The 27,725-nt window shown below is 40.1% G+C and overlaps 1 protein-coding gene across 2 annotated transcripts; it reads left to right on the plus strand.

The window, feature by feature from the left end:
* LOC100493503 lies at positions 1 to 27,507 on the plus strand. 2 transcript variants are annotated; one of them, XM_002938647.5, is made up of 5 exons: positions 1 to 285; positions 7,171 to 7,207; positions 23,412 to 23,469; positions 24,945 to 24,997; positions 26,332 to 27,507. In XM_002938647.5, exons 4-5 carry the CDS (start codon positions 24,966 to 24,968, stop codon positions 27,056 to 27,058), a joined length of 759 nt encoding a protein of 252 aa, XP_002938693.1. In that variant the 5' UTR covers positions 1 to 285; positions 7,171 to 7,207; positions 23,412 to 23,469; positions 24,945 to 24,965; the 3' UTR covers positions 27,059 to 27,507. The 2 variants fall into 2 exon arrangements, with proteins under 2 accessions (XP_002938693.1, XP_002938692.1); XM_002938646.5 differs by lacking the exon at positions 7,171 to 7,207.
* Positions 27,508 to 27,725: the final 218 nt, after the last annotated feature.

Below are 27,725 nucleotides of genomic sequence, written 5' to 3' on the forward strand. Positions count from 1 at the left end.
AGGGAAAGGGTTTCACGCACATGCGCACTAACGCTCCAACTTTCCGAGACTTTTCTGTACAGGTGCGGTCACGTGATCGCTTAACTGTCTGAGCGCTGCGCCCCGCCTCTCCCCACAGGTGCTGCTCCCGGCTGCCTGCCTTACCTGCCCGCCTACCTACCTACCTACCTGCCTGCGGGTTGTACCGGGACACAGGGACGGGCGCATCTCCCATGAAGGTCCGGCAGCAACGGGACGTTCTCAGGAAAGGACTTGTGCCTGTGTGAGGAGCATGGAGCGGAACCGGTAAGGCTCCCCCGCTGTGTGTGAGTGTGAGAGTGAGTGTGAGAGTGAGTGAGTGGCCGGGCTGCCTCAGTAGGTACCATGCACCTGGCGCACCTGTTCCACAGGCGGAGAGGGCAGGGCGGGACACGGCTCAGTCTCTGCTTTGGGTTTCTTATCATGGAAAATCTTTCTAATACCGTGTATATCCGGATATGGGGTCCAGGCTTCAGTGTAAAGCTCATATACATCCACTGCCCTGTTATAAAAAGCTTAGGAATCATTGAGCCAAGGTACAGGTTCCCAGCCTCCAACAGGGATGCCACCAAGGCAGGGGGGTATGAGGGGCTACAAAGTGAGTCTGAAGGGATTCTTCTTTGCTGCCCAGTTGTGTATTATAAATATATATATATATATAGCAGTTGTCTATAAGGACTTAGGGGCAGGTTTATTATGCTGTGTAAAGAAACAGCAACAAAATCTGCCACACATCGTCAGGCTTAGCTGCGTAAAATCAATGTAATTTTTAACATATTTTACTGGAATTTACTTAAAATAACAGCGTAACATCTGCCGTTCGGATGGTGAACATCTCCATTTATTTTAAACAGCTTTTTCCACCGAAATTCATTTTACACAGCATAGTAAATAGTCCCCATCATGTGCTGCCTAGGGCCACCGGCTGTGCCAGAGCGTAAGGGCCGTGCCGCCTGTGGCTTATAGCAAGCTAACCGTATAGTCCCTGGTTTTCTATGGGAACAGTCAGTGCTGCAGTTGTTACATGTGAGGGACCCCCATAACAATAACAGGAATAATTCTGCCAGTGTGACTCAGGCCATAGTTGTATTGTTGGAGTTTGTGTCCAGGTCCACTTGCACTTTACTAGTGTTTTGGATAGAGCTTGAGCCCTTACTTTGCACTCCTTTATTTGGATATGGTTCAATTTTGAAATTCCTCCTGTTCCACCAGAATCCATTTTTCCCCTTTTCCCCATGTTTTCAAAGCAACCACTGCCAAAATGGTTATTCCAGCTCACCAGAGGGCCCTGCTGCAAGTTCCCAGAAAGAAAAATGGGCAGCAAACCTGACCTGATGATTTGGCAGTTTGAACAAAAAGTGCCCCTTTCCCGATGTACAGAACCAATCTACTCCCATGTATGCCTGATTAGGGATGCCTGCACATAAGCAGCATGTAAGTGGGTATTTCATGGTGAATGCCAGGGTTATTTTGTACCCATGCTTGGCATGTACATGTTTCCAGTTCCAGTACTTTCACCTTTACAATATATCTGTGTCTCGGAAATATTTAGTAACCCAAAGAACACTGGGAATTGTTGGAAAAGTTCCTTGTAACTGAATTTGTTTATACAGTAAATATACAAATTGTAAACATCACATTTGCTGGTTGAACAGATTCGCCATACTCTGCCACGCAGCGCTACAGTGTGCCATGCAGACTTATCCATATAAATGGGGAATTTCCATTCTCAATTGTACTTTTTTACATGATTATTATATGTATTTAATTTCTACGCCTTTCCCCGGAATGTGTCTGTGTACTTAGGTGTCATGAGACTGTGTTGCTTCTTCTATTTATATTAAGATGTGCAGAAAAACACAGTGGCACTGACGGTTACGCACAATGAAGAGTTATTTCTATATTGTACAAGCGCATTGTCCTCCTGCAATGCGTAGAATTGTTATGTTTTCCATTCAGTTAAAATGCCGTCATCTGCACCAGTTTCTAAAACCCCAGCATGAGCAAGTTTAGCGAAACACAGGCCTATTGTCAACAGGCAGTACCGACAGGTTTCACTGCCATGATAGGGATCCGTGTTGTTTCTGTAAGGCAGGGCTGCCACCTCATCCAGGTAAAGGCAAACACCTGTAGAATCACACGCTGAAGGGCTCACTGAACTGCTCAGTTAAAAGTTGCCTGTCTGCATAAAAGTTGCATATTCTGTCGGATGCAGCACAGTATAAGCGCATTGGCTGCATTTGTTTCTATATGAGAACGTTGAGGCCCAAACTTACCTTCAATCTGCCCTCATAGGAAGTAATGGTCACTGTTATTAGCCTTAGCAAGTACTCAAGTTTTGGGGGTTAAGTCCCAAAAAAGCAGATGCAAAACGTAGCTGCTCCAGCATTACAATGTTAATCAGAACCCCAAGTGTATAAGTCTCAGCAGTGGCTTAAAAAAGGTCTGTAAGAGTCAGTGCAAAACTTTGCTTTTAAACTTCTTCCTTTCAACCCATGCCTAATCACTAAAGGTTTCTAAATCTCACCCCTTCTATCCTCCCCCCATACAAATCCCCAAACCCCTACTGTAGAGGGAAAAAAGCCCATATGTCGGGGTTCACACTTTCACCTTGAATAAACAACTTTGTAACTTAATAACGATACTAATGGATATTTGGCCAGAAATATTTTTCCTCCCATTAAAGGGAATGTTTATTATAAGTATTTAAGTCTAGGAGCTTGTGGCTTGCACCCATGGAGTCTACATGTGCGTGAGAGGTCACAGAAATTCTTGCAGAAACAGCAAGCGAGCTTAGGAAATTTTGAAAGTTGTTTAAGGAATTTAGGATTTTGAATGCTTTTGTGTTTTTGTCAGTTTTTTATTTGTACTCTGGATGTTTTCTGATACTGTCAGGTATGTCAGAACGGTGGGAGATCAGCTTTAGTGGGGGACACCTCCTGGCAGCTGGTAGGACAGGCCTTCAGACTCATTTTATTTGGACCCTCTAAGGAAGAAGAACTAAGAGCCTGCTTCAAGACAACAACCTTATATTATAATTGTGAAGGATTTTTTGCCATTTTCTTATTTTTTTTCATCCATTTTTTTTATCATCAAAAACTTTATTGAAGCATATTTTGTTTTCCCCAGCCCCATAATCATATACTATTTTATTACTGTTTATTTTTAGCCAAAGCAGGGCATCGATTGTTGGCTAGTGTAATTAACCTGTAAGTCCTGGGCAGTCTACATTCTATGACTGTCTCAAGGCATATACCAATTGCACAAGCCACATACGTACGTATATATGTATGAATATTATCTGACTCCTTTGAAAACTAAATCACAAAATGTGTATCGAAGAGGAAATATTCAATTTCCCCCCTCAGCTTTTCCTTACCAGATCAGCAGTAGGTTGATTAGGATCCTGTGGAACATAATGTGCTAACCTTCAGCTTTCATTATAAAATACTAAAGTATCCAACGGTTCAGAGCGGCAGTCCTTGCTAAGGAAGCTGGAGGTTTCTGGGGCAGTGGCTTTTGTACAGAACAGTCTGAAATGTTCCTGCCCATATCCCATCCCTTTCTTTCCCTTCCTTTTCTCCCATTACCTATATCTTGGCTCAGCCAGATAAACCATAGACAGCTTTTCCTACTGGAAAGCTGTCTATGTTCCCAGCAATGTTCCCCTATGGTTGGCAGAAGAGCCATGTTTGGCTGCCTAGTCATCTTGTGGTCTTAGCCTGAAGGGCACCTATTGGGCTTATCAAAAAAACCTCCAGTGAAGTTGTGGCCTTACATGATCTACACCAGGGGTGGGCAAACTTTTAGGCTCAGGGGCCACATTGACTTTTAAAATTTGACAGACGGACCGGGCCAGTGCCGTCTCCGCTCGTCAGTCCCCTAGGTTTTGCGTTGCTGCGCTTACATGCAGTTTTGACGCCAAGTCTGGTGTGATGAGACTTGCGGAGTCAGGATTTTCTGAAAGACAAAAGATTGCAGACTGTGGTCTCTGTTAGGAAAAGCAAGACACATCAATGCTCAGTGGGCCGGATTAAAAAGACCAACGGGCCAGACGTGGCCAGCGGGCCGTAGTTTGCCCACCCCTGATCTACACTATAGTTATGTACCTTTGGTGGTTGTCTGACCACCACTGTGCTCTCTCACTATGTAAATAAGCCCTTTGTTCATGCAAGTTTCATCATCTGGGTGACCCAATCTCTCTATTGTGTCAGCAGGTCCGGTGGGCACCCTTAATGCAAACATGTGCCAAGCTAAAGGGCAGAGGTGGCAGTAGCTAGTAAGCAAGGAGCGTGTAACAGTGTTAATAATTTGGCATGAATGATAAATACAATGTAGTATTGCCTTGCCCTATATATTGGCATTATATAAATAAATGGAGTACAGTGTAGCACCAGAACAGGGTCTGTGTGTATGTCTGTTAATGGCATTGCATTCTGGGCACTTGCAGGTGATAGTACAAGCTGATAGATGTGGAAAGGTCACTCGCTGGGTGTGCTCATTTACATACAAATTTCACAGAATTCCACATCGCCAAGAAAGCAGAAAAGCCTGTTAAAAGGAGGAGCACATAGAAATAGAGTGCCGGTGCCGGCATATTTAGAGAATGAGACCAGTTATGGCTAGAGAAGAGACGCACTTCACTTGAATGGTACCTGTTGCTTTACGTCAGTGCATGCATTATTGGATTTACCATTATTATCTGATTGGAGCTTAGTCACATTTCTTGCTGCACCCCTCAGTGCTTCACTGTTGCAACGTTCATAACCTCAGATAATAAAATATTAGTGATGTCACATGTTATCTTCTCCCAACCCTGCCACCACTGATTTGACCAGTAGTTCATAAAATGGGTGTGGCCAAATGTAACGCCAGACCAATAGCAGTCAGTTCACCTATTCCTTGTGCATTGTGGTTTGTGTAGTGCGACTTTTGTGTTGTCACAGTTTATTTATTTATTTATTTATTTTTTGTGTAATTATAACTAAGGGAGGGAAGAAACTGACTTCTGCCATTGTACAAGGAACTATAGTGTGTGGTAAAATGAGTTATCTATATTTTCCATGATAAAAAAAAATATTCTAAGTAACGTTACAATACACATTAACTGCAAATGTTTAATGGTTTTTAAAGTTATTTGTTAGTATTATTGCAGCTGACCAGCATTATCTGTCCATCCCTTTCTGTTCTCTGGTTTAAAAGAATTTATCAGGAGTCCATTCTCCTCCTGGTCTGTTAATCAGCTGCTACAATGTTTCAAGAGTCAGAGCCAGGAGTGCAGACAATATATACAGCCAGATACTGCATTCAATAGCAATTCCATTTACAAATCATTTTAAGACAATTGAAAATGTGGACTGAATGTATATTGGCAATTGCTTAGAATCCCATTTTCATAAGGCAAAAAACACTTTTGTGGGTGAAGTTCCCCTTTACAGCAATTTAAAAGGAAAAAAAACCTGCAGTGCACTTTGTGTTATTTTTATGATGACAATAATATTACAAAAGTAATAATCACATTCCTTTAAGAATTGGCTCCGTAAAGTGGAAAAACTTGCTTGAACAGTAGCAATGTCAACACTGAACTGATAGTGAAATCCAACACCTGTGTGTGCAGTTGCACTGTCCCCCATAAAGGCCAGTTCTGTGCTGACGAGGGCTCGTTTGGGCAGCGTTCTGCAAGAATGTGGTCAGGCTGGGGTTGCCGCCTAGCTTAGGGCCAGTATTATTTTTTTTTTCCAAAAAAGGTGTTAACCTTACAGAATACCTATCTCATTAGGTCAAAACTACTGAAGTGTAGTAAAAACCACTGATATTGGAGATAAATCTAACCTTAGCTACACCATAGTAGGGGAGGATCACACACACTTCTGCCCCTTCCTCACAGACTAAACAATACACATACTAAATAAAAACAAAGATTATAAAAAGCTGAAACAATGTACAAAGCCTGCAACATATTCATTGCATTACCATACCCAACTCCTGGACATATTGGCATCCACAAGGCTACATGGCTTATAAGATGGTCATCAATCTAAATACAGTTTATGGAATGTAACAGAGCAACAATCATAAATGACCTGTTATTTCCTTCAAAGCAAATTCACTGGCATTGGGTCAGTGCTTATTGGAAACTTATAAACATTAACTATAATGCATTGTTTCACCTGCTTTAAGTAGAACTGAATCTTAAAAAAAGAATTAGGTTGTGGACAACTTTGGAGTCCTGGATTGTTACTGTTATAGGGCTGCTGCATTAAATTCAGCATATAAAGTGATTTGTTTTTTTAAGGCTCTAGTTGTCCTTTAAAGGCTAAAAAAGACTTTTTTCTCTAAATGCTAAAATATCCATGTACATGTACTTGCCTTTGGTCCATCAATTGTTTAGTTTTTAAGTCTGTACATTGTTCAGTTGATGCCCTTCATATTGATGGAGAAGGTCGTGCTGGTGTGATGCAGACTGGCTTCATTGTTGGGCTGCCCATATTATTGCTTGGAGGGCACAAAGGGCTGGGTACCTGGTACAACACGGAGGTCATAGTGGGGTATCTTTTGCTTCCAGTGACCCCGCCAATGTTTTCCTCTTCCTCTCGAGATTTCTGCCCATATGACTCCATCCCCACCATATTGCTTCTGGGGGACATGACTGTGTATCAGGAGAATTTATGAACCGCCTTGGCCTACAGCAACACTTGGATAGAAATTGCACCATCTGTAAGTGATGGAAATCTACAAAAAATGGTGTTAGAATAAGGCATTAAAATTAACTAATCTAGAATATTAATACATACAGTGTATTTTGTGCTGCTTTAGGTGCTGTGATTGAAATGATGCAGTGAGTATGAATTAGATTAATTACTGCACCTAATCTAATGCCATGCTTGGGCTGGCACTGGATCCGCGCCAGTGTTAGGATTAATATCGGGCACACAGTGGATGCATTTAAAACACTAATTGAAGTTAAGCTCTTTTAATGGGGAGAAAAAGGTTCTGGTGCTGAAGTGCCAGAGAGCCATTTACTAGATGGCGCCATATGTGTTCTTAATGGATAGTGGCCAATAAGAATAACGATAATAAAGAAACTGACGCACACAACGATGTTATCTATAGAAGAACAGCTAATGATATTCCCGCTTGGTATTTACATAGATCCTGTGGAGCCAGTGTGTCTCTAGTCTTTGCCAAAGTAAGTACAATTCATTTTGTTTCATTTTTTTTCTATTTTTTGCAATTCATCTCCTTATTGTCTCAAAAGGGGCCTGGCTGAATTACTCCTACTCTTCCTGTATTGTATACCAGGAACAATACTAACTGTAGACATTAGTATCACAATAGCCTTGGATACTGTGCTTGTTCAACAACTCATCCAGGCCCCTCTCATAGGAATTAACAGAATCTGCCATCACAACATCACTAGGAAGGGCATTCCCCAACCTCACTGCCCTCACTGTGAAAAACCCCCTACGCTGCTTCAAATGGAAGCTGAAAACATGGAATACCCTTAAACAAAGTCATTCAAGATTTTGTGCCCAAGTTAACCTGTTTTTTTACATATTGAAAGAAAATGATAAAATACTAATATACAGCTTTTCATTTCCGTATATACTGAGTAAATAAGCCTTCTTTCCAATGATCTTCCTATTTTGGGAGCACTGTAAATTCCCTAATTGATATTTAAGGTAAGTAGCCAATGCTATATGAGAAAGCTAAGAGTTGGATAACATTTGCACATTGGAAGTTTACTGAAGGCATGTATAACAAATCAAGGCTGTAATTAATCATCGTTAAATGTCACATCAAGTCACCAGACTTGTGATTAGCGGAACTCTGTAAGGAAAGGAATGTAAGTTGATCTCTATTGGAGATTAAAGTAGCTATTGTATGTATTTAATTCACATATTATCTTGCATACCACTATGAATTGCTCACATTAAATATAGCATTATAGCTCTGCAAATGTTATGCTTGAGGCACTGAGATAATGGAATTTGAGATACAATGCACACACAACCTCAGCTTCTTGGCAAAATAAGCCTTTTATCCTTTCAGCATGGGGAAAACTGGAAAGTGTCCTAAACCAGTTCAAGTACATATAAAAGGGCAGTATACTCCACGGTTCATGAGTTAAATGACTAGAGCTTGTTTTGCAAATTCATCAAACTGTTTTAATTACCAAAAATATATGGTTATTTTTGAAGCTACTCCATGTTTGTTCCTTGCAAGGTAGATAAATAAATTAAATTACCAGTGCACAGATGCCCCCTGCGTAAAAGTATCCGTATAATAAAACCATCCCAACAAATAGAAATGGGTTGGGGTTGTATACTGGTAATCTAATTATTGCCTCGCAAGGACCAGACGTGGAGTAGTTTCAGTTTCCCTGTTTAGCTTAAATAATAACAGAAACCATAGGTTTGTGTTTGTGATTAAAACATCACCTTATGTTGAACAAAGGGGTAAACATTAACTTTGGGAAACACATTCATTTAGTTCATCCTTTTATGTCTAAATGAAAACCTGCCTAACCGTTGGTTGATTCGGTTGATTCAGATGTATATTGCCTCTTTTAATGCTTAGAACTTTATTCATGTCCTTATGACTTTCAGGGTCTGCCAATTTATCTGTTGAATGTAGGTATACCATGATTTGCTAGGGCAGTGCTGTCCAACTTCTGTGGTACAGAGGGCCGGAATTTTTCCGACCTACGTGGTGGAAGGCCGATAATGGAAGCCAGTTTTGACCACTCCCCTTTTTGAAACCGCACCCACTTGAAACCACACCCATGTTATCACATGACCATACCCATATTAATGGTTGTAGTACAGCAAAAACCTGCCATACTCTGCCTTCCCTACCCTGCCTGTGTGTGCCATACTCTGCCTTCCCTACCCTGCCTGTGTGTGCCATACTCTGCCTTCCCTACCCTGCCTGTGTGTGCCATACTTTGCCTTCCCTGCCCTGCCTGTGTGTGCCATACTTTGCCTTCCCTACCCTGCCTGTGTGTGCCATACTCTGCCTTCCCTGCCCGTGTGTGCCATACTCTGCCTTCTCTGCCTGCGTGTGCCATACTCTGCCTTCCCTACCCTGTCTGCGTGTGCCATACTCTGCCTTCCCTACCCTGTCTGCGTGTGCCATACTCTGCCTGCCCTACCCTGCCTGCATGTGCCATACTTTGACTGTGTGTTGCCAAAAATGTATATATTGCCTAATATATATAACATGCCATCATGCACCCTAAGCACGTTTCTTCTGCCTTCCTCTAGTTTCAGCCATTACTTGTATAAAAACATTTAATATGGTCATGGAAGTCTTAGGACTTATAATATCCTTATTCTACAGTTTGTGGTACATTTTTAAATATCTAACTAATACTAATAATCTCTTGCTGCCAAAAGAGAAGCAAACTGACAGGTGGGACATAGTGCACAGCATTTTCTGGTAATTGTTGGGGATTCCTGGTGTCCTGATTATCTGTCCATGGTGACAGACTGCCTTTTAGTTACCTGAGGCACATACAGTGGGTTATTTATAAAGGTTTATATTGATAGTTATGCTGCATCGTTGTTAAACTTTTGCTGCAAAGCTTAAGACAGAATATACACTATCTATAATGGGTCTTCAGTGCCTATGATAACTGATTAAGCACATTTTTTGCCTTCAGGAATATTATCACATTCTGTATAGACCTACCTTTTACCTAATGCATCAAACCTAGTAATATAGTTTGATAAATTGGTGTGTTGTTTCCTTGTGTATTAGAACAAAAGGAATTTGCCACACAAGGGTGGGGAGGACTTGAACTAATTCCCAGAATGAGTAATTTGTGGAGAGAGGTGGAGGAAGAAAAGAAAAATATATGGATGTTATTGCAAAGACAAGTACAAGGATCTTGTTGTATTGAAAAATAATTATGGCGCTGAGTTTAGTTCATTACAGATAAGAACTAGTTCACATTCTTCATAACACAGTTGGGAACAAGGCCGAAGAAGTTGCATGTTGGTTATTGTTTCCTCATGAGTGCACTATGCTCATAGCTAGCCATGCAGATCAGGGCCGTCACATATAATGGCAGACAAAGTGTAGGGAGTCCATTTTATTTGTACATTTGGTACTTTGCTAAAGGCAGGCACTGGTATTCATAACAAAGTACCAACTCTTCACTTAGGAAAAACTTCAGTTATCATTTGAGTAATCTTCCAGGTCTTTCTGTTTACCATTAAAAAAAGAACCTGCTGTGACAGATTATAAAGATAAAGGAAGTTTGTTAAACCAATATTGAAATGTTATATGGCCTGAGTAAGCTATGGACAACTGTATTAATCAATAGGAATATCTCTGACCTGAGAACAATTGAATATAATGTTGAAACAAGGGTAAGACTTGCCGCAGTCCAGCAACCAATAACGGCTAAAAACATTGCCAGGGCTGACTGGACCAGGTGTGATAATGGCCAAATGTGAGTTCTTAAAGTGTGGCCTTCCTTGTACCATTTAACCGCAGTGGCCAAGACCATAGCAATTAAATCTCCCAGCATAATTTGCATGTGAATAAGGGCATACAGGGTTTGTCCCCATATCCCACCACTGTATGAATTCTACCTATTGCAATAAGCCTCACTGTAGAGCTGTATTAACTACACTAAATAGGACCAGTTGGTAAAACTTTGTAGCCAGGAGAGGTGGCTCAAAAATTCCAATGCTGTCACAGTCGCGCTTCTCTTTTAACAAACCTGGTAATGGTGCTAATTCCCATGAACACAAACAACATCCCACTTCTACTGTATGTACAAATCAGGATTTCACACAGTTAATAACGCTTAGGGCTGTGGCACACGGAAAGATTAGTCACAAATTTGTCGCGGGCAACTAATCTCCCTGAAATGCCATCCCACCGGCTAAAATGTAAATCGCCAGTGGGATGGCATACTCGGCACCGCGATCGCCGAAGTTGCCTCTCAAGGCAAATTCGTTGACTTCTGCTAATCGCCGCGCCGCATATGCCATGCCACCGGCGATTTACATTTTAGCCGGTGGGATGGCATTTCAGGAGAAACAAGGGAGATTAGTTGCGCGGCGACTAATCTCCCCGTGTGCCACAGCCCTTATGGGAGCTTAACACATTTATCCTGACAACCCACAAAATGTTGATCTTGCGGTTTACACTGACACAATAAATGCTCCTATAAGCAACCGTATGTGATCCTCTGTTTTGTACATACACGTATCCAAATTTCCACATCTAGACAAATTGCTGATTTACTTATGTGCTATATATAAAAAAAACTCTTCTGTTTTTTGACAAAACAAGCAACTGCTATGTAAATCTTACTGACCACTAACATTTAGTATATTGTGATCAACAATGCATCTTGTCTTGGGGTCTTCCATATGAATTGGTAGAAATGTTATATTCTGTAGAGCTAAAACAGTAAAATAAGCACAGCAGAATCCAGTCAGTGTTTTATGCAAATATTTTTATCCCATAAATGCTCTAAAAATAACCTTATATGAATGAGGCTGAACTCTGTTTACCTATTGGGAGTGTTTCAAACTGCGTTCCTGGTGCCTTTATTTTTATTAGTTCCTATAAATACGTCTGATTATTAATACAAATTGCACCACACAATGGCGTTTGAATAAATGCAAGAAGAGCAGACGACATGCTTTATTGTTATAGTTTATTTATTGAATGTTGTACAGCGCTGCGGAATATGTTGGCGCTTTATAAATAAATGTTAATGTAATGTAATGAATGTCGCAGCAGGCAGTACTAAATAAAAAGGGCAATATAAAGGGTAAACAGTACCCCAAATGGTCAGTGCTCTGCAGGAGAGCGATGACTGCTGTATGTTACGCCCCCCCAGAGATTTGTAAATACATGGGCATTATCAGAGCTTTGGAGCAAACAGTATCAGAGCTAGCTTATCATTTCTGTGCACTCTATTATAGGGGTTGGCCCTTGACAATTAGAAAACCTGTATATAACATTCTCATTGCATCTTCAGATACAGGGAACCATGACTGGAACTGAGCACCTTGAGTTCAGCCTCATTGGGAGTCACATATTAAATTTCTGGCGAGTTTCACAGAGTCAGGATAAACACATGGATCCATTGCCGCTTGCTTTCATTAGCCCAGTTGTGTCCCTTGATAATGATAATTTTTTTTTATTGACAGTTTTTTGCATATACAAGTTTAACAGTCAAGCTTTGCATTATATCTACATGTTATCTACATGTATCTCAAATATTGAATGTGTCTGTATGTGTTAAGACATACAATCACAGGAAGAGAGAGCATAGAGAGGAGAGGAAGAAAGAGAAGGGAAGAGAACAGGAGAAAGAAGAAAGGAAAAAAAATTATAAAGAGCAAATAATATAAATTATTAGCTATATTTCCTGGGTATCAGCCTCAGTAAAGTTCATTGACACCCATTTTTAATTCTTGTAGTGTATAATGACCTATACAGCGGGCAGGTAAAAACATGGGCTGTCAGCCCCCGAGTGCTTTAGAGATTTTGGGGATATGAAGAAAAAAGTGTGAAGTTGGCTATGATTCTGCTCACCTAGTCAACAACAACAGTTACCTCTCTCTGGCCAAAGGGTGAGGCTGTCCCATACCCCTGAGTGCTCACTTAGTCAATTTAAACATATGGTATAGGCTCATTTCAGCCATTTTTATGAAAAAAGCAATATAGTTGAGCTGAAGGACATTAGGCAGACATTTCTGTATCTCATACTTTATCACTATGAAGCATTCACCTGTTCAAAAGCAAAAATTGTTTGCTATGCACCTGGGCAAACTTAATGCCCTTTATTACATATGGGGTCCTGTGTAAAAATGAATGCATTGCATTTTCATTACATAGATCACTATTTTTAGTCCCTGTTAGTTTAAATCCCTTTGACCAAAGAATGAGCGAAACATCACTTGTTTGCAATTGGTTCTCTTTCTGCTTCCACCCTTTCATTGTACAGATCCGAGAATGTGGCTTTGCTATGTAAATTGTACCAACAACCTTTTTTTGTCTGGTGGCCGCTCCCAGCTTTTATGTTTTTTGTATGGCACTTTACATTTGCTCCTACTCTTTAGTCACTAGAGTTAGACAAACATTTGCACAGATAAGGGCTGGCTTGTGGTGCAGCTGTATTGTGTTGGTGCTGTAAGTGCAAATTATTCCAGCAGTACGTGGATCTTGCTATAAATACCCAAACTCATAAATACTGAGTCACGTTCTTAGCATGTTGCCACGTTTTCTGTAGCTGAAAGGCATTCAAGGTGAGACTTGGGGAACGGAATAGGATCAGAACTTACACTATTGTGTTAACCAGTAAAGCCCTCTGATAAGGTCCCCAAGTGGCGCATGGGGGATTCTATGCCGTTTATTCCCTCCTTTTTGTGACTTTAGCTGCCACCTAATTCTTTAAGGCTCATGTCTTCCTGGTGGACTTCTGAGGATTGTTATTTCAGAAGCAATACAAATATTTGAATTGTTGCTCTTTGTGAAGCAACACACACATTAGGGTGACATCCTGAACATTGCACCTCACTGCACCACTTTCTTGTCATGTTAAGGTGCATCCTTGCACCTTGTAACCTTCGGAGATGCTACTAGTAGCTTTGCGGGGCATCAGCTGTCCTTCATAGTGTTCTTTCCCATGCCATTAGTGACATATGATTTTCTGCCTCCTGGATGCAGGCACTCATTGATGTGTATTCACTTTCTACCCTTTAAATCCAATAAGGCTATAAGGGAAAACCACTTGAGATCCCGATCCATCAATGGACATGACAATTTTAGTTTGTGTCCTTATTTATTTGGTAAAATTGACATGAAATAGAAGATTGTTGTCCCAAATGTATCAGTGCATGACAGCTACAGTGATGTCTGTGTTAAGCATTTCAATCATAAATGTGAGCTTGTGATTTTCATGTGAGTTCCCTTGTGACTGCATCAGTCTAAAACTACGTATCCCATTTTGTTTTTCTCTTGGTCTTTGTCACCTGTGTCAGATGAGTTTCGGCTTTGTTCATGTCTGCAAGATGAGTAAAGTCTTCCCTGACCCTGCAAATGTGCAAAAGGTTATGTTATAATGGGAAAGCTATATTCCAAACAATCAGCACTGATATTATTATTCTTATTTTTAAAGGGGAATGCAACCGTATACAACTATTTTGTAACCTCCATAAACGGTTATATCAGTGACAATAACCATTAATCAGGCTGTGAATGGGAATGCTTTTTATCACATCTATCCTTTCATTGGAATATTGCTGATCCAAGGACCCAGGACCTTCACATAGAGCTGTGCCTGGGAAATTGCCCCTGTTTGCGCTTCCACTAAAGGAAGCTCTCCCTGTACTTTCCATTTAGTACATTGTGCATATTTATTTGCATCTCTTTATCCAGACTTAAATGCAGTTTATGAGCCTAACTACTGATAACCCTTGGCAGCCGTTTGCATCAGCAGTTTCCACTTCATGGATTTCCCTTACTAGAGTTAAGTGGGAAAAGCAGTGATAAATGGAGGCAGATTATAAATAGCTCGTACTTTGTTTTTAATCTGGAAAAATAAAGCATGAAGTCATTGCTTCCTGTCTGTAAAGAAAATAATTTCTCTGCATATTTTCAACAAATATGTATATTATAAAATGCATATTACCTTGGCTCTTGGCTGTGGCATGCAATATGGCAGCAAATACAGAGAAAGATGTTTTTTAAATTCATTAAGGTAAGTTGCCAGTGTAAAGGAATCTAGAATATAAATACTATTAAGTACCAGATATAATGGGGAATATTGTTGCTTCACTGACACAGTGGAGAACACTAGAATAACAATACTCCAGCAAGTGTCTCAACAGTCAAAACCCGTAGCATGGGCTTATTTCAGCCAATGTCATGACTACCAGTTAGAAGTTTGATCTACAGGACAGTAGACAAACACAACCTCTGCTTTTCTTTGGTCAGTAGATTTTGCTGGTCAACTGTTCAAAAGCAAATATCAGATGTGTTGCTGTGGGTTACTAGACCTGGTGCATAGTTTATTTGGCTAAGAATTCTGTACATCCTTAGAACTCATGAGCCTGCTCCTTGGCTATGGGGCATCCATAACAGGGTGGCATCTCGGGATATTATAGCAAATGCTATTCTTCTTTTGTTATCTGCCTTATTTTTGTTTGGTCCTTGTCTATTTCTTAACCATGATGCTAAACTATTCTCTAAACACGTTTTACTCTCTTATATGTCACTTTCTTGACTGTCAGGTACATAGAATGAGCAGGTTCTGTGCAGGCCACATGTTTTAACTGTCATTCGTTTGCATAAACCCATTCTAGTTTCCATAATCCAGAGTTCACTGTATTTATCACTGTAGGAGCAGAAGGTGCATAGTTGATGAAGGGGGACAGATTTTTGTATCTACCCCATTAAAATCTGGCTGCTAGGTGGGCCAATATGCTATCCCTGCTACACTACTTTTTAGAGGAAGGTATGTTTCTGGATATGAACTTGTACATAGAATGGGCTACATCAGAGTAACATTGTAAATAAAGGAAGCAAAATAATCCTTTACAAATGAAGAGGCTAATACACAAGTTAAGTCAACCCTTGACTACCCACGAGATTTAAGGGCCCCCTCAAAGTGAAGTAGTTCCAAGATACCCGATCTGCTACTCTTTACGATGGCTAAAAATAATACTGCTTATTTTGTTATATAAAGTTATGACAAAATACTGCTGCCATGGTTCATATCAAACCCTGCAAACTAACTACCCCATGTAAACATGTTTGTTTATATTATGCCAGCTGATGATACCAAGGGAATGGTAAATCCAAATTGTATCCCAACAGCTAAAGAATTCTGTTCTGTATAATTCGGACATTAACAAAAAAAAAAAACCTTTAATAATTATTTTATATTTTAGGTCTTGTGACACATTTGTTAAAGGGTAAGACAATCTCTTTTGTGCCACGTCTGCAATGAGTGCTGTGGCCACTTAATGTCCTCCCAGGTCAACTGAAGCTGTGCATGCTTGTAATGTGGCATGGGAATGTGGAGTTTTTGGATCAGAGAACATGGGTGTTGTCTTTAAACAGTTTCTGCACTGTGGGTACAGTAGATAGCTGTCACTGTAAATTAAAAACCTCCCAGCCAACCAAATGGGGACGAGTGACATTATAGGTTGAGCGGATTCCAGATTGAGATTGGGCTAATCCAGGGATGCCCAAAAGGTAGATTGCAATCTACCAGTAGATCACTTTAAAGTTTCTGGTAGACCTCGAGGTGGAATGCAGTGGGATGACATCCCCCCACTTCATTTTCCCCATCCCCAGCATACTGGAGCTTTTGAGTGCGGCTGCTCAAGCCATCCGTATTTGTAGTTTCATCCCAGCATAGAAGATTGTCCCCACCGGGCCGCTGTATATATTTGTTCCCACTTTATATATGTTTCTGTGTGCAGACTACAAAGTGGGCCATAAAGAATTGGAGGTAAAAACCTACTACAATCCTTTCACATTAAACTTGAAGTTGGCACTTGAATAATGTTATGTGGGCATTAAATGTGAAATTGGCACTGCATTTATATATTGCTATGTGTATTTGTTAAACATCAATTGATACTTTTTCTTGCTTATTGCACCAAATGATAGACGTGGCACTATTTTAACTGTGGTAGATCTCATGACGGAGGCCAGGTGGCAAGAGTAGATCACAGGGTGACAAAGTCTTGGCACCCCTGGGATAATCCATGAATTGACGCCATATTCTTGATACTTATTTCTATGTACAATTATAAAACTTGTGTTTTATAGTTATAGTGGCTGTTGGGAGAGGAACAACTGCACACCTGAAATCCCTGCTGTCCTAGAAAGCACAATTTAGGTCATTTTGGGGACTGCAGATTACGAAGACATTAGTGTGGACAGAAGGGAGGTAGTTATTAAACAGCAGCAACCATTGGAAGGACTGAAAGTGAATCTGAGACTTAACATTGCAGCCAATGAAGACAATGGGGTGTGTATTCTTGAAAAGAAGGTAAAATAAACGCTGTGTACTTAGGGGGTGCTTTTCATGCTTGCTTTATTATAGACAGTTTCTGCACTTTTGTTGTTTGCAGGCATCTACTGTGGTTCTTCCAGAAACTCTAGGCGTGCCACTGAAAGTTTGCATGTTAGTGTTTATAGTGTTAGGTTTGCTTTGTGTTTTAGAAATATGTGACCAAACACCTGCCCGCTACAGGTGATGTATGCATTTTTGTTTTGTTTTGTGTGTCTTTTTGTTTGCCAGCAGACAAAACAGATAATAGCTGCGGAGTTCATGGGAAAAGTGGCAAAAATGCAGATGGTTACACCGTGACTACATAGCGACTAGAAGAAAAGCAACTGCCCAACAACCCTGAATCAATTGCTACAGAAAGTCGCTAAATCAGGTTCTTTATGTAGATGCAGTGTTCCATTAAAAAGCTCGGAAGTTGAGAGGTGTGGTATTCCATCTGGTAAATAGTCAAGTAAGCACTGCTTTTATATACACTGCGTTCCTATGTAACTAAAGAACTCTGTCCAGGCAGAACCCCTAGAATAATTATGTTAGATGATCCAAATGTATTGGCTAGAGAGTTCCATCTGCAAAAAAAGGCTGTTGGGTTCTACAATGTCCAAACAGAAACTCTCAAATGAAATATTATTCTCTGACCATGCTACAGCAGTAGTGTCAAAAAACCACAAGGTTTGGATCCAGTGTGTCGGCAGAACACCATATAGTAACAATGGAAATACCATGAGAGCCATCCGTACGTAGCAATGGGTGCAGTTTCCCACACAGAAGGTATGCTAGGGTGTTCCACTGCAATTTTCAACTCTAATACTGGTTCAGAATGTCGGAGACACTGGATTTTACCATAATGTCAGGAGGTAATGGTTCTGGTGCTCTGTCAGTAGCTCTAACGATAATGGCTACAGCATTCCATATTCAGGTTAAAAAGATAATTACCATGGATTCCGTAGCCATTTCCTTCTATGGCATGATCCTTAGCAATAGCAATTAAGTTCCAAGGCCGCACCATATGTCATTTGGGTATTGCTACATCAGATGTCTCGGTGGCAGATCCAATTTTAAGCAGTACCCCTTTATTATGGGAAGGCAGTCAAAATATATTTATATCTTTATGACAGAGATTTGACCCTAGAAAAGGGCAGCTGGGATATGATCAATAGAGATTAATAGAGAGTAGGGTTAAAAAAAACACAAACATTTCATGCATTGATGGGCACTCGTTTATGTATTTATGCATTGACGTATATATTTAGGCAGTGCCACGACCACAGATCCCAGAGTAAAGCTTTACAGTTAAGTGATGTATGCTGTTGAATAGGCACCACTTCAGTAAGCAGCAGAGAGCAGCAGCTGGCTAAATATTAACTCCAATGTGGCAAAATAGCACAATGGAGATTATTTTTAACTCCACAACGCAACCCAAATACTGTCTGGAGCAATTGTATGTACAGGAATAATTAGTATTACTGAGCAGCCTGCCTCAAGATATGTTCTTAGAACTTGCACATTCTCCAATGTGATGCTTCACATAGGCCAAGGTTTGGAGCTAGCCAGCAGAAATACAACTTTTTGAAGCTCATCCCTTTTATATTTAGAGGGGAATAACGCAGTTATGCATTCTTGTTTTTTACACTATATGTGTCCTTTGAGCAGTTACATAGATGAATGACTGATGTGGTTCCTCCTGCAATTAGTTGAACTAACATCACTATAAGAGGTAACTCTCCAGTGGATCTCAAGACAGGTCCCAGTTCTTTTAACACAAAAGTCCACAATAATAATGAGTGCTTCCGGGCTTACCCTAGGGTGGTGGAAACATATGATGAAAAAGTTAAGAACTCACTCAAGGAAATAAAAGTTTATGCAAAGTGTATTTATTCATTAAGAGTGAGAGGAGGGAGTCAAACACACCGATAAGAGAACCTTTATGCAAGTAAACTTTAGCAGTCATAAAAAAAATATTTCCACAGCATCATAGTTACTCACTTTTTTTTTTTATTACTTTTATAACAGTTGCGGAACTTGGCGGTGGAGTGAGGGGATAGTGCTCTACCTGCTTACTGACAATTCCTTATCCTATTTGTAAGCCTTTAGCTCGCTCTGATAATTAGCGTGACTTCTGATGGGCTATCCGTTGGGTTATCTCTAAGCTCCAAATTGCACCTGAGCAATTATAGACACCTCAGACTGTTTACCTTTGTAAATACTATTAGCCCTTTTATGGATCAGGGGAGATTAGTTCTTATTATATGCTGAAATCACATGAACTGACTTGTGACAAACAGTGACATGCTTTGCAGTATACAGAATAATATCACTAAAATATGACGTAATATAGGATTTGGTCTGTTCCACTGATAGGAAGGCATTGCTCGGAGCTTTTAGTGAGAGGGCACATTTTGGGTGATAAAAGCCAGCCAGGAAGTTAATTACTTTCACTGCTTCTCAGAATACCAGCACTGTGGCCATACATGGGCCGATTCTAGTTGCCGATATCGGTCCAGCTTATCTGCCCGTATATGGTCATGAACGACGGGCCTGGTTTGAATTTTCCGTCTGATCAGCGACCACATTGGCTCATTGATGCGATCTCCAAACTGTTGGCATCTATACATGGTGTTCTAATCCAATTGTTTTACACCAAGGCCAAACAACCAAATTAGCCCGATATTACCCACCCGTAGGTCGCTTGGCGATCATGTATTGCCAACTTTAGCCATAGACCAAGGACAAGACTGGAAAATGTTGCTGTGCATAGAAGTCAATAAAACTCTTGGACACAAAGATCTTTTGTAGAGCCATCTCTATCACATGGACCTCCAAGAGAGACACCTTGGGTGAATATAAGCTTTTATGCACAAGTCATGCACAATCATAAGATTGATTTCTCAACTCACTGAGGGGATGACAGACATGCTCATGAAACTAACATTCACTATATATCTGGATGGATTGAGTCAAGGTAGTGTGGGCCCTCGTGGTCTTAGCGAGTGTAGTTGTGCTAGGGTGTTTTTGTTGACATGTTTGCCTTTAGAGGAAGAATAGGTATGGCTCCTAGCCAATGCCATTAAGCACTGAGAAGATGAAAGAATTGGCTGAAAGAGCATATAATGACTCTGTAATGACTCTGGGTGTAATCCATTTGGCCCAGAAGCATTGTTTACATTTGCATTGTTGTCCATTTTGTGGACAAGGTTTTCCATTGAAGAAGAAAATCTTATTTGTTATAGGCATTCTGTATTACTTTGGAAGTAATTGCTCTGGGTGCTTAAAGGAAAAGCAACACTAAAAATTTTTAAGTAAAAAATCTATTCTACCCTGCTCCAATAATTGCCCTATCCTGCAAACCATTTAGTATTTTGAATCGATTGATCGAGCTAGCCTGACTCCTTCCTATACAGAAGGAAGGCTAGGCTCAATCAATCGATCATCGCATAGTGGATGCTGCTCCTGCATCGCTGTATCGCCTTATTTTAAATGACCGGAAGCCAAGTTTTAGCAGGTATTTTCTAATAAAGCATTCAAAAAACTAAATGATTTGCAGGATAGGGCAATTATTGGTGGAGGGTAGAATAGATTTTTTTACTTAAAAATTTTTAGTGTTACTTTTCCTTTAAAGAAAAGAAAATACTTTGCAGGTTTTCTTCTTCTATGTTCTGTTACCAACAGGCCCTACAGACATGTCCTTTGTAATTGTGCAGTTTGCAAGTCCTTAGTCAGGTGGTCAGCGAACTTAACTGCTACCTCCTTACAGTCTGTAAAGGTCACCAACTAAATGTCAAACACATATTTAATTCTAAAGAATTGGTTGCTGCAGTTGTATGTGTCTGCTAGTAATGGTACCAGCAGCTCCAGTCTTTATAGACTCCATGTTGTGGGCACAACTGCTAGGTACAGTGGCTGCAGGCCCTTAAACACTTGTACTGATGGCTGACCCTAGAAAATTCTTCTTGCCAATTCTTAACTCGCTGCCTGTCTGCAGAGCTCATTGGTAAAATTCTGACAAGGCATTTGGTCCACATAAATTGCAATGTGAATTTCATTTAGCGTAGTACCCAATTTCAGCACAATTTCAGCTTCGCTGCAGTAAATATCGAGGTCTTTACATAAATAACACCTCCTACACTGGCCCATCCTTACTTGTGAAGAATGTTGAAGTTTCACTGCCACGTTGAAATAGCCATCAAAAATCCCATGTGTCATAGCAGTGTGAGGTGAGATACAACGCCACGTACAGTGTCTTAGCTGTAAGGCACTTTGTCTACCATAACTATGTTCTTATGCTTGAAAACCACTGTAATATACTTGAGCGCTTGCTTTGTTGAATGGCTCCAGTTGTTTCAGTTGTAGATTATACTTCATGCCGAAGTGCATTTTTGTGCTGAAAACCACTTGTCGCACGCAGGCAGCATTATGGGGTGTTTGTAGGCCACACGGTATATAAATAGGTATTTTCAGTGCATGGAACACAGAGGGCAGTGTGCATGCGTGTGTACTAAACTGTGCCCTGGATTTATTCAAACTGCATGTAAATAATATCTGTAAGAGCCACACAGCTTGTTATTGTAGTTTTACAATGCGCCGCCTTGCAACACACTGTGCATATTGTGTAGTTTGCCTTTTGTGATGCAATGTGTGCTAAGGGCGGAATGTTTACTATCTGGTTACAGAGAGGCAGTTGGTTTGTGAGCAGGCTTATTCACAGACCGCACACTCTGCCCGCTGATTCACAGTCTCGATTTGTCATTGTTTTTAAGCAGTAAAAGAAGTATTATCTGGGGCACATCTCATTTTTATCAAGTCCGTGGCATTTCACCGCTTGTTTTCACCAGTGTTTGACTGAGATGCCAGGGGCCCACAAGAAACCTTGGACGACAAGCCCACTTTCTAAACTATTTATATTCCTCTCTCAACCACTTTATTATCTCTCACTTTATTGTCTCTTTTCTCTATGCTTCCATCTCTTTTTTTCCCCATACAGGGAATGACCATGCAATTGGCCAAATAGTTAGAAACAATAGGGCCCACTGACACTTGATCCCCCCGAAGTTTTCTTGGTATTCTGGTGGGCCAGTCCGACACTTTTTTTTTTTTTTATTTAATAGTGAAAGATAGAATGTTTGTGTCTTCACACACTGGCAGTTAGTATTTATGGGTCAGAGTTTTACTGCCTGACCAACTGGCCACCTCAGAATGCCAACTAACAGACTTTTCTGTTGTCAGGTCCCTCTAGACTAAAACTTTAATCGGTTGTTTCCCTCGCTTGTTGCGTAGATGGGAAATTGGTAGATGTAAGAGCTCCCTCTCATTTCATTTCATGCCCACTGGTTAGTGCCATTGTGTGAATACCCAAATGGAGCAAATGCAGTGGCATATCTGTATGATAACCAGAAGTTGCCATGTTGGGTATGGCCACACAAACTCAAATACATACATCATAATTCCATTTAAATCGAGTTTACATAAACTTTAACCGTTCTGCATTATATTCTACTATTTTTCTTATATTATTGGTTATATATTTGTGTATATTGAAAGGCTGGGCAGAATAAACTGTCCCAGGATGTTTTGCTAGACATTTAACAACAATAAAGAAATGACACTTAAATGCTACATGGTTATTAGTTTTTCTTAAAAACAGACCCCTGTTGAACAGAATATTGTAAATATAAATGTCATAAAAACACACACACAGTAAGTGGCTTGCCCTGAAACCAAGATGTAGAAGGAAAGAGGCAAAAAGCAATTACTTTGTCTTGTTGAAGCAATTCACTTGGGGCACAAGGGGGGAAAGGAATAAATGAAACATCAGTACGGTTACGTTAACTCTTATAAGGCACGAGCATCCTGGGATGTATCCGCAAATACATTGTTTTATACATGGGTGCCTTGCTGGGATAAATGGGCATTTAAGTGGCACAATCATGAAAAAGAAATGAATATTATTGGGTAAAAAATAAAATTCTTTATTTGCCGATATTGTATGTGTTTCACCCTTGCTATATGTACTGATAAGCCTAGATAATCAAATCATAACATTTCAATTCAAAATCTCAATTTTTAAGATAAATGACAGGCCAAGTGAAACATATGTATTAGTATTGCTACACATTTATTGGAGACTGTATAATTTATAGAAGGCAGTATATAATATAGTCATGTATATAAGTGTCTCTGGAGATTAGATCCAGCTATTCCATCCATCATAATGCATTACCATAACAGTTATTTTACCTGCACTGTACGGATTCAATTAAATGAGCAGGTTGGAATATAGCATTATTTCTCCTCAGTATCACAGTTTTTTTGCTAAAACTACTTATTTTTATGTTTTCAGGGATTGGATTGTAGGAAGAGTGTCTCCTTATGCTGATATTTAATGGAATAGCTTTCAGGTAAGCATCTTTTCTGCCTGTGGCATGTCAACTAAATGAAAACATGTCTGTATAATATTATGTTGTATATAATTGTACATACATTGTTGCTTTGCTTTGCCAATGCTGTAAAGGTGCCCAATCACAGGCAGACACCGGTTTCATTGGTTGGTTGGTGGAAGCTAAAGAGTTTGCCAACAACTGCCCAGGCTCCTCAGATAATGATCAGGGAATTAAGAAGTCTGTGGTCAACGGCACTGCCCAGACATTGATGTATTGGCATTATGGCTTGGGCATCACTAGGCGCTATTGAAGGCGCACACAGAACAAGTTGGCCGGTTTGGGCAATTGTGACCAATTTTTGGGTCCAAAAGGAGCTGATCCTTTTCAAAAAGGACATTTAGCCTATAATCTTATTGGCGTATATAAGCAGCCAAGTAACCTTGAATGTGTTGCTGAGAAATCTCCTCATTAATCAGATGAATGAAGCTGAATGATCAGATCTGTGCTTCGTTGGCCATTTTGGGCCACAATTTGTGTTGCAAAATTGTTTTACCATCCATTTGTTGGTTCAGATAAAGCTGGCTATAAATGCTAATCCCGGTTTGGGAAATTAGGGCACTACATATATTTATCATGTTTTCAGTACACAACTTTGGTAAATTAGAAGGATGTCAGTACCACAAGCAAACATTGGGGCAGTAACACAGCATTGTTCTACTATAAGAATGGGAATGCAGTGTAACAGGCACCAGATAAACAAATGTTGCCTGTATGAATCTCACATCTAATCCAAATTCTAATTTGCTTAAAAAATGTTCATCTGAAATGTGCTTTTTATAAACCTGTAGGCTTTACTAGTAGTAAATAAACACCCCTAGGTGTAGCAGCCAGTACAATACCCAGCATTCTTCTCCCGCTCTGCATGACTTCCAATTTAGAATTTGCCACTCTTTGTGCTGTAATTTGCTACAGAAACCTGTCTGCCATCTTCCTGAATAATTGCTTGGGGAGCTGTAGGACCCCTCCTAGTGCCCCCAATTATGCATCCTATTTTAATCATGTGTGGAACTTGGCACAAACACTGATCAGCCTCTAGCTGGGAGATGGTACATCAACAAAACTTGAGGCTACGCCACATGACGCACGAGTAATCAGGAGTGATTGCATATAAAGTGCTTAATGCTTGGGGTTTATCTCACGCCTCAGAGCCAAGCCATGCAGGGATCATATCTAACACTCACATAAACCCTACTATACTAGAAGTGGGCATTTCAGAAAAATTAAAATATAGATTTTATATTTTTGGGAAAATACTAGGGGCGGTCTAGTGGTAACTGGTCAGCTAGCGGCGGTGTAGCGGTAACTGGTCAGCTAGAGATGCTATTTCTTTGTTTTCATGGTTTCATGTTTAGCATAGCCATATATCATTCCTTTCTTTTATAATCATTTATTTAACAAACAATAATTAATATTTTCTTAATATTTCCTCACAGGTATAAGGCGACACAATCCAGATGGGGTGCAATTGCTGTAGACTGTGTCACAGGTGGGCAGTGCTAAAATGCTTCATTTTATTTATTAATTCATTTATACATGCTTCATTTTTATTATTTTAGACTTGCGACTCCATTGCCTTTCTATTTTTTTGGTCCCCACAAGCATATATCTAGTTATTCTATAATAAGCCTGGTTTTGTTTCTACTTTTGTCTACATAAAATAAAGGTAAACCGTGTTCATTGTGGGAACTACCAATATGACAGGCAACACATGTACAGGAAAAGCCCCTCAGTCTTAAGGTGACCATACACCTCCAGTTTTTAGTCTTCTTCCGACGAACGTTCAGATACGGGTTGTACGTTTAAATGCAACGATCTGATACTAACATTCAGACTGAAATTGTAGGATAAAGCCCTAAATATATAAATCGGAGGATGTTCTGAACATAAAGTAGTTGGCAGACACCAATTGTACTAAAGTGACTTCCACTGCAGGTCCCCCAAGGATTTTGCATGATTTTTTATTGGCCAGTCTAAATTTTCTAACCTGGGCGATCGACTAAATGACCGATCATGGTACAAACATTTTCGGGACGATAATTCTGAGCCCACACATGGGCCCGAAATCGTACAAATTAGGTTTCATATGATTTTATCGGTACATGTATGGCCAACTTTAGGGGCCCACTGAGCCAGGAATATAGAAATGTACATTGGTTTTTTTGTTTCTGTCAAATTAAATGGGGTCAGCATAAAATCTTTCCCCGTAGCTTCCATTTACATTGCATACATTCTCAAAGGATCATTTGTGTTATATGCAGTTGATTGTAACCCTATCATTTATACTTTGGCCTGCACCAGGTTGACAGTCACCTGTGTAGTGTAGTGCAAAACTGATTCCCTCATCCCCACTGCCCGTTGAACGTGCTACATTTCTACAAAATATACCTGGAAAAGTCCATAACATAAATTTGAAATAGAAATAATTATGCGAGTATGGGATCTAGAGCCCACACTTCAGAGCCTGTCCGCCACTTAGGACCCACTAAACGCAGCCGTTTAATCATGGGGTTGTTGGATGCCATTTTGTGCCACTTCAGGTCCTTTTCTCGGCAAGCTTCTAACAGGAGCATGTGAAGCAGATGGGGACCTGACTTCTACTGGATGTACTTGGTGTCACTGATAAGCAGTCTGGAGCAGTGCAAGATGGTGCCACCCATGCTGTGAATCTCTTGTTTTATAGAGGAAGAGGAGATTGCTGCATATATTGGGTTCTAAGTGGTGCATTTTTGTAGTGTTAGAAAGGGGTTTCCGTTATTACTAAGGATTTCATTCTTAGTAGAGAGAGCAAATTAAATAACTGGAACTTTTGTTTTTCTTCAGTTATGCAATTGAGACAGATGGAGTGCAAGGAAATGGATACGTGAACGAAGCACTCAGCTGCCCTCCAAGTGTGAAGGACTGGTCCAGGACCCAGACTATAACAATCACTGATCTTCTGAATGAAGAGCAGAAAAAATTAGAACGTGACCGACTCAGTGGATTACAGGATCCGCATGCTGGAGAGGAGAAGAACAATGAGAAGAATTATGAGATTGACCCTCCCACATATATCTTGGACTTGAACTCACATGGAGAAAACAACTACTATTCCTCACCCACAGACACCCCTCGCCAACAGGACAATGATATAAAACGGATCTCAGAAGAGCCTGAATGTTTTCAGCACCAATTCATCAATTCTGCACAAAAGACCAGTTCCCTAACTGAAAGTGCTATCTTAGATGTGCTAAACGATGACTTATTGTTGAAGCACAGTGATCACAAGTCAGGTTCTCCCACCAGTAACCAAGAACATGCACAGAAATCTCATGGTCATCCCCCAGAAGTGCCTGTAAGTGACCACAAATCAGTCACTGTATTGATGTGTGAGGAACCAATTGTGAAGGATAAAAGTTCTTTAGTGGCCCTCATGCTTGCTAGAAATTCACTGAGAGGAACAAGTGGGTCTACTGTGCACCCCCAAAATGAGGACCTGGATCCAGATGTTGCAGAGGCTTTGGCTGCCTTAGCAGCTGCTCTGGCTGGGGAATACTTTGAAGACAGCTAAATGGAGAATCCATTTGTTACATTTGTGTTTATTTGCTGACAAGTGTGACCTTGTCAAGAATTGAAGGTTTGATTTAATTATATCAAGGGGCAAGACCCAAAAATCTGCAGACATTTTGTGCAAGAATGAAGTACAGTCAAGTGTGGCCAGAAAAATCATATATAGAAAGCACTACCAAGAATGCTATGAATGTGAATTTTATTATATGCATTTTTAGCCAATAATGTTACATTTATACCATGATATTGGTTATTAGCTTCGGTAGACCTGCGTTCCTGGATGTAAATTTGTGTGTACAGGTTAGGGACCTGTTATCCAGAATGCTCGGGACCTGGGGTTTTCCGGATAAGGGTTCTTTCCATAATTTGGATCTCCATACTTTAGGTCTACTAAAAAAAAAAAAAATCATTTAATCATTAAATAAACTCAATGGGACTGTTTTGCCTCCAGTAAAGCTTAATTATATCTTAGTTGGTTCTAATTTATTATTAGAGAAAAAGGAAATCTTGATTAAAATTGACACTATGGGAGATGGCCTTCCTGTAATTCAGAGCTTTCTGGATAACAGGTTTCCAGATAACAGATCCCATACCTGTATTACCTATATATATTATATATATATATATATATATATATATATATATATATATACACAGGGTTGGAATGA

Source organism: Xenopus tropicalis, chromosome 1 (genome assembly GCF_000004195.4).
Source record: "Xenopus tropicalis strain Nigerian chromosome 1, UCB_Xtro_10.0, whole genome shotgun sequence".
NCBI classification, from domain to species: Eukaryota; Metazoa; Chordata; class Amphibia; order Anura; family Pipidae; genus Xenopus; species Xenopus tropicalis.

What these genes read in the sequence shown, in the direction of transcription:
- LOC100493503 (XM_002938647.5), top strand. Translation starts at nt 24,966, where the DNA reads ATGGGGTGCAATTGCTGTAGACTGTGTCACAG. An exon ending in TGCTGTAGACTGTGTCACAG is followed by an intron (nt 24,998 to 26,331) that starts GTGGGCAGTGCT and finishes GTTTTTCTTCAG; the next exon opens with TTATGCAATTGAGACAGATG.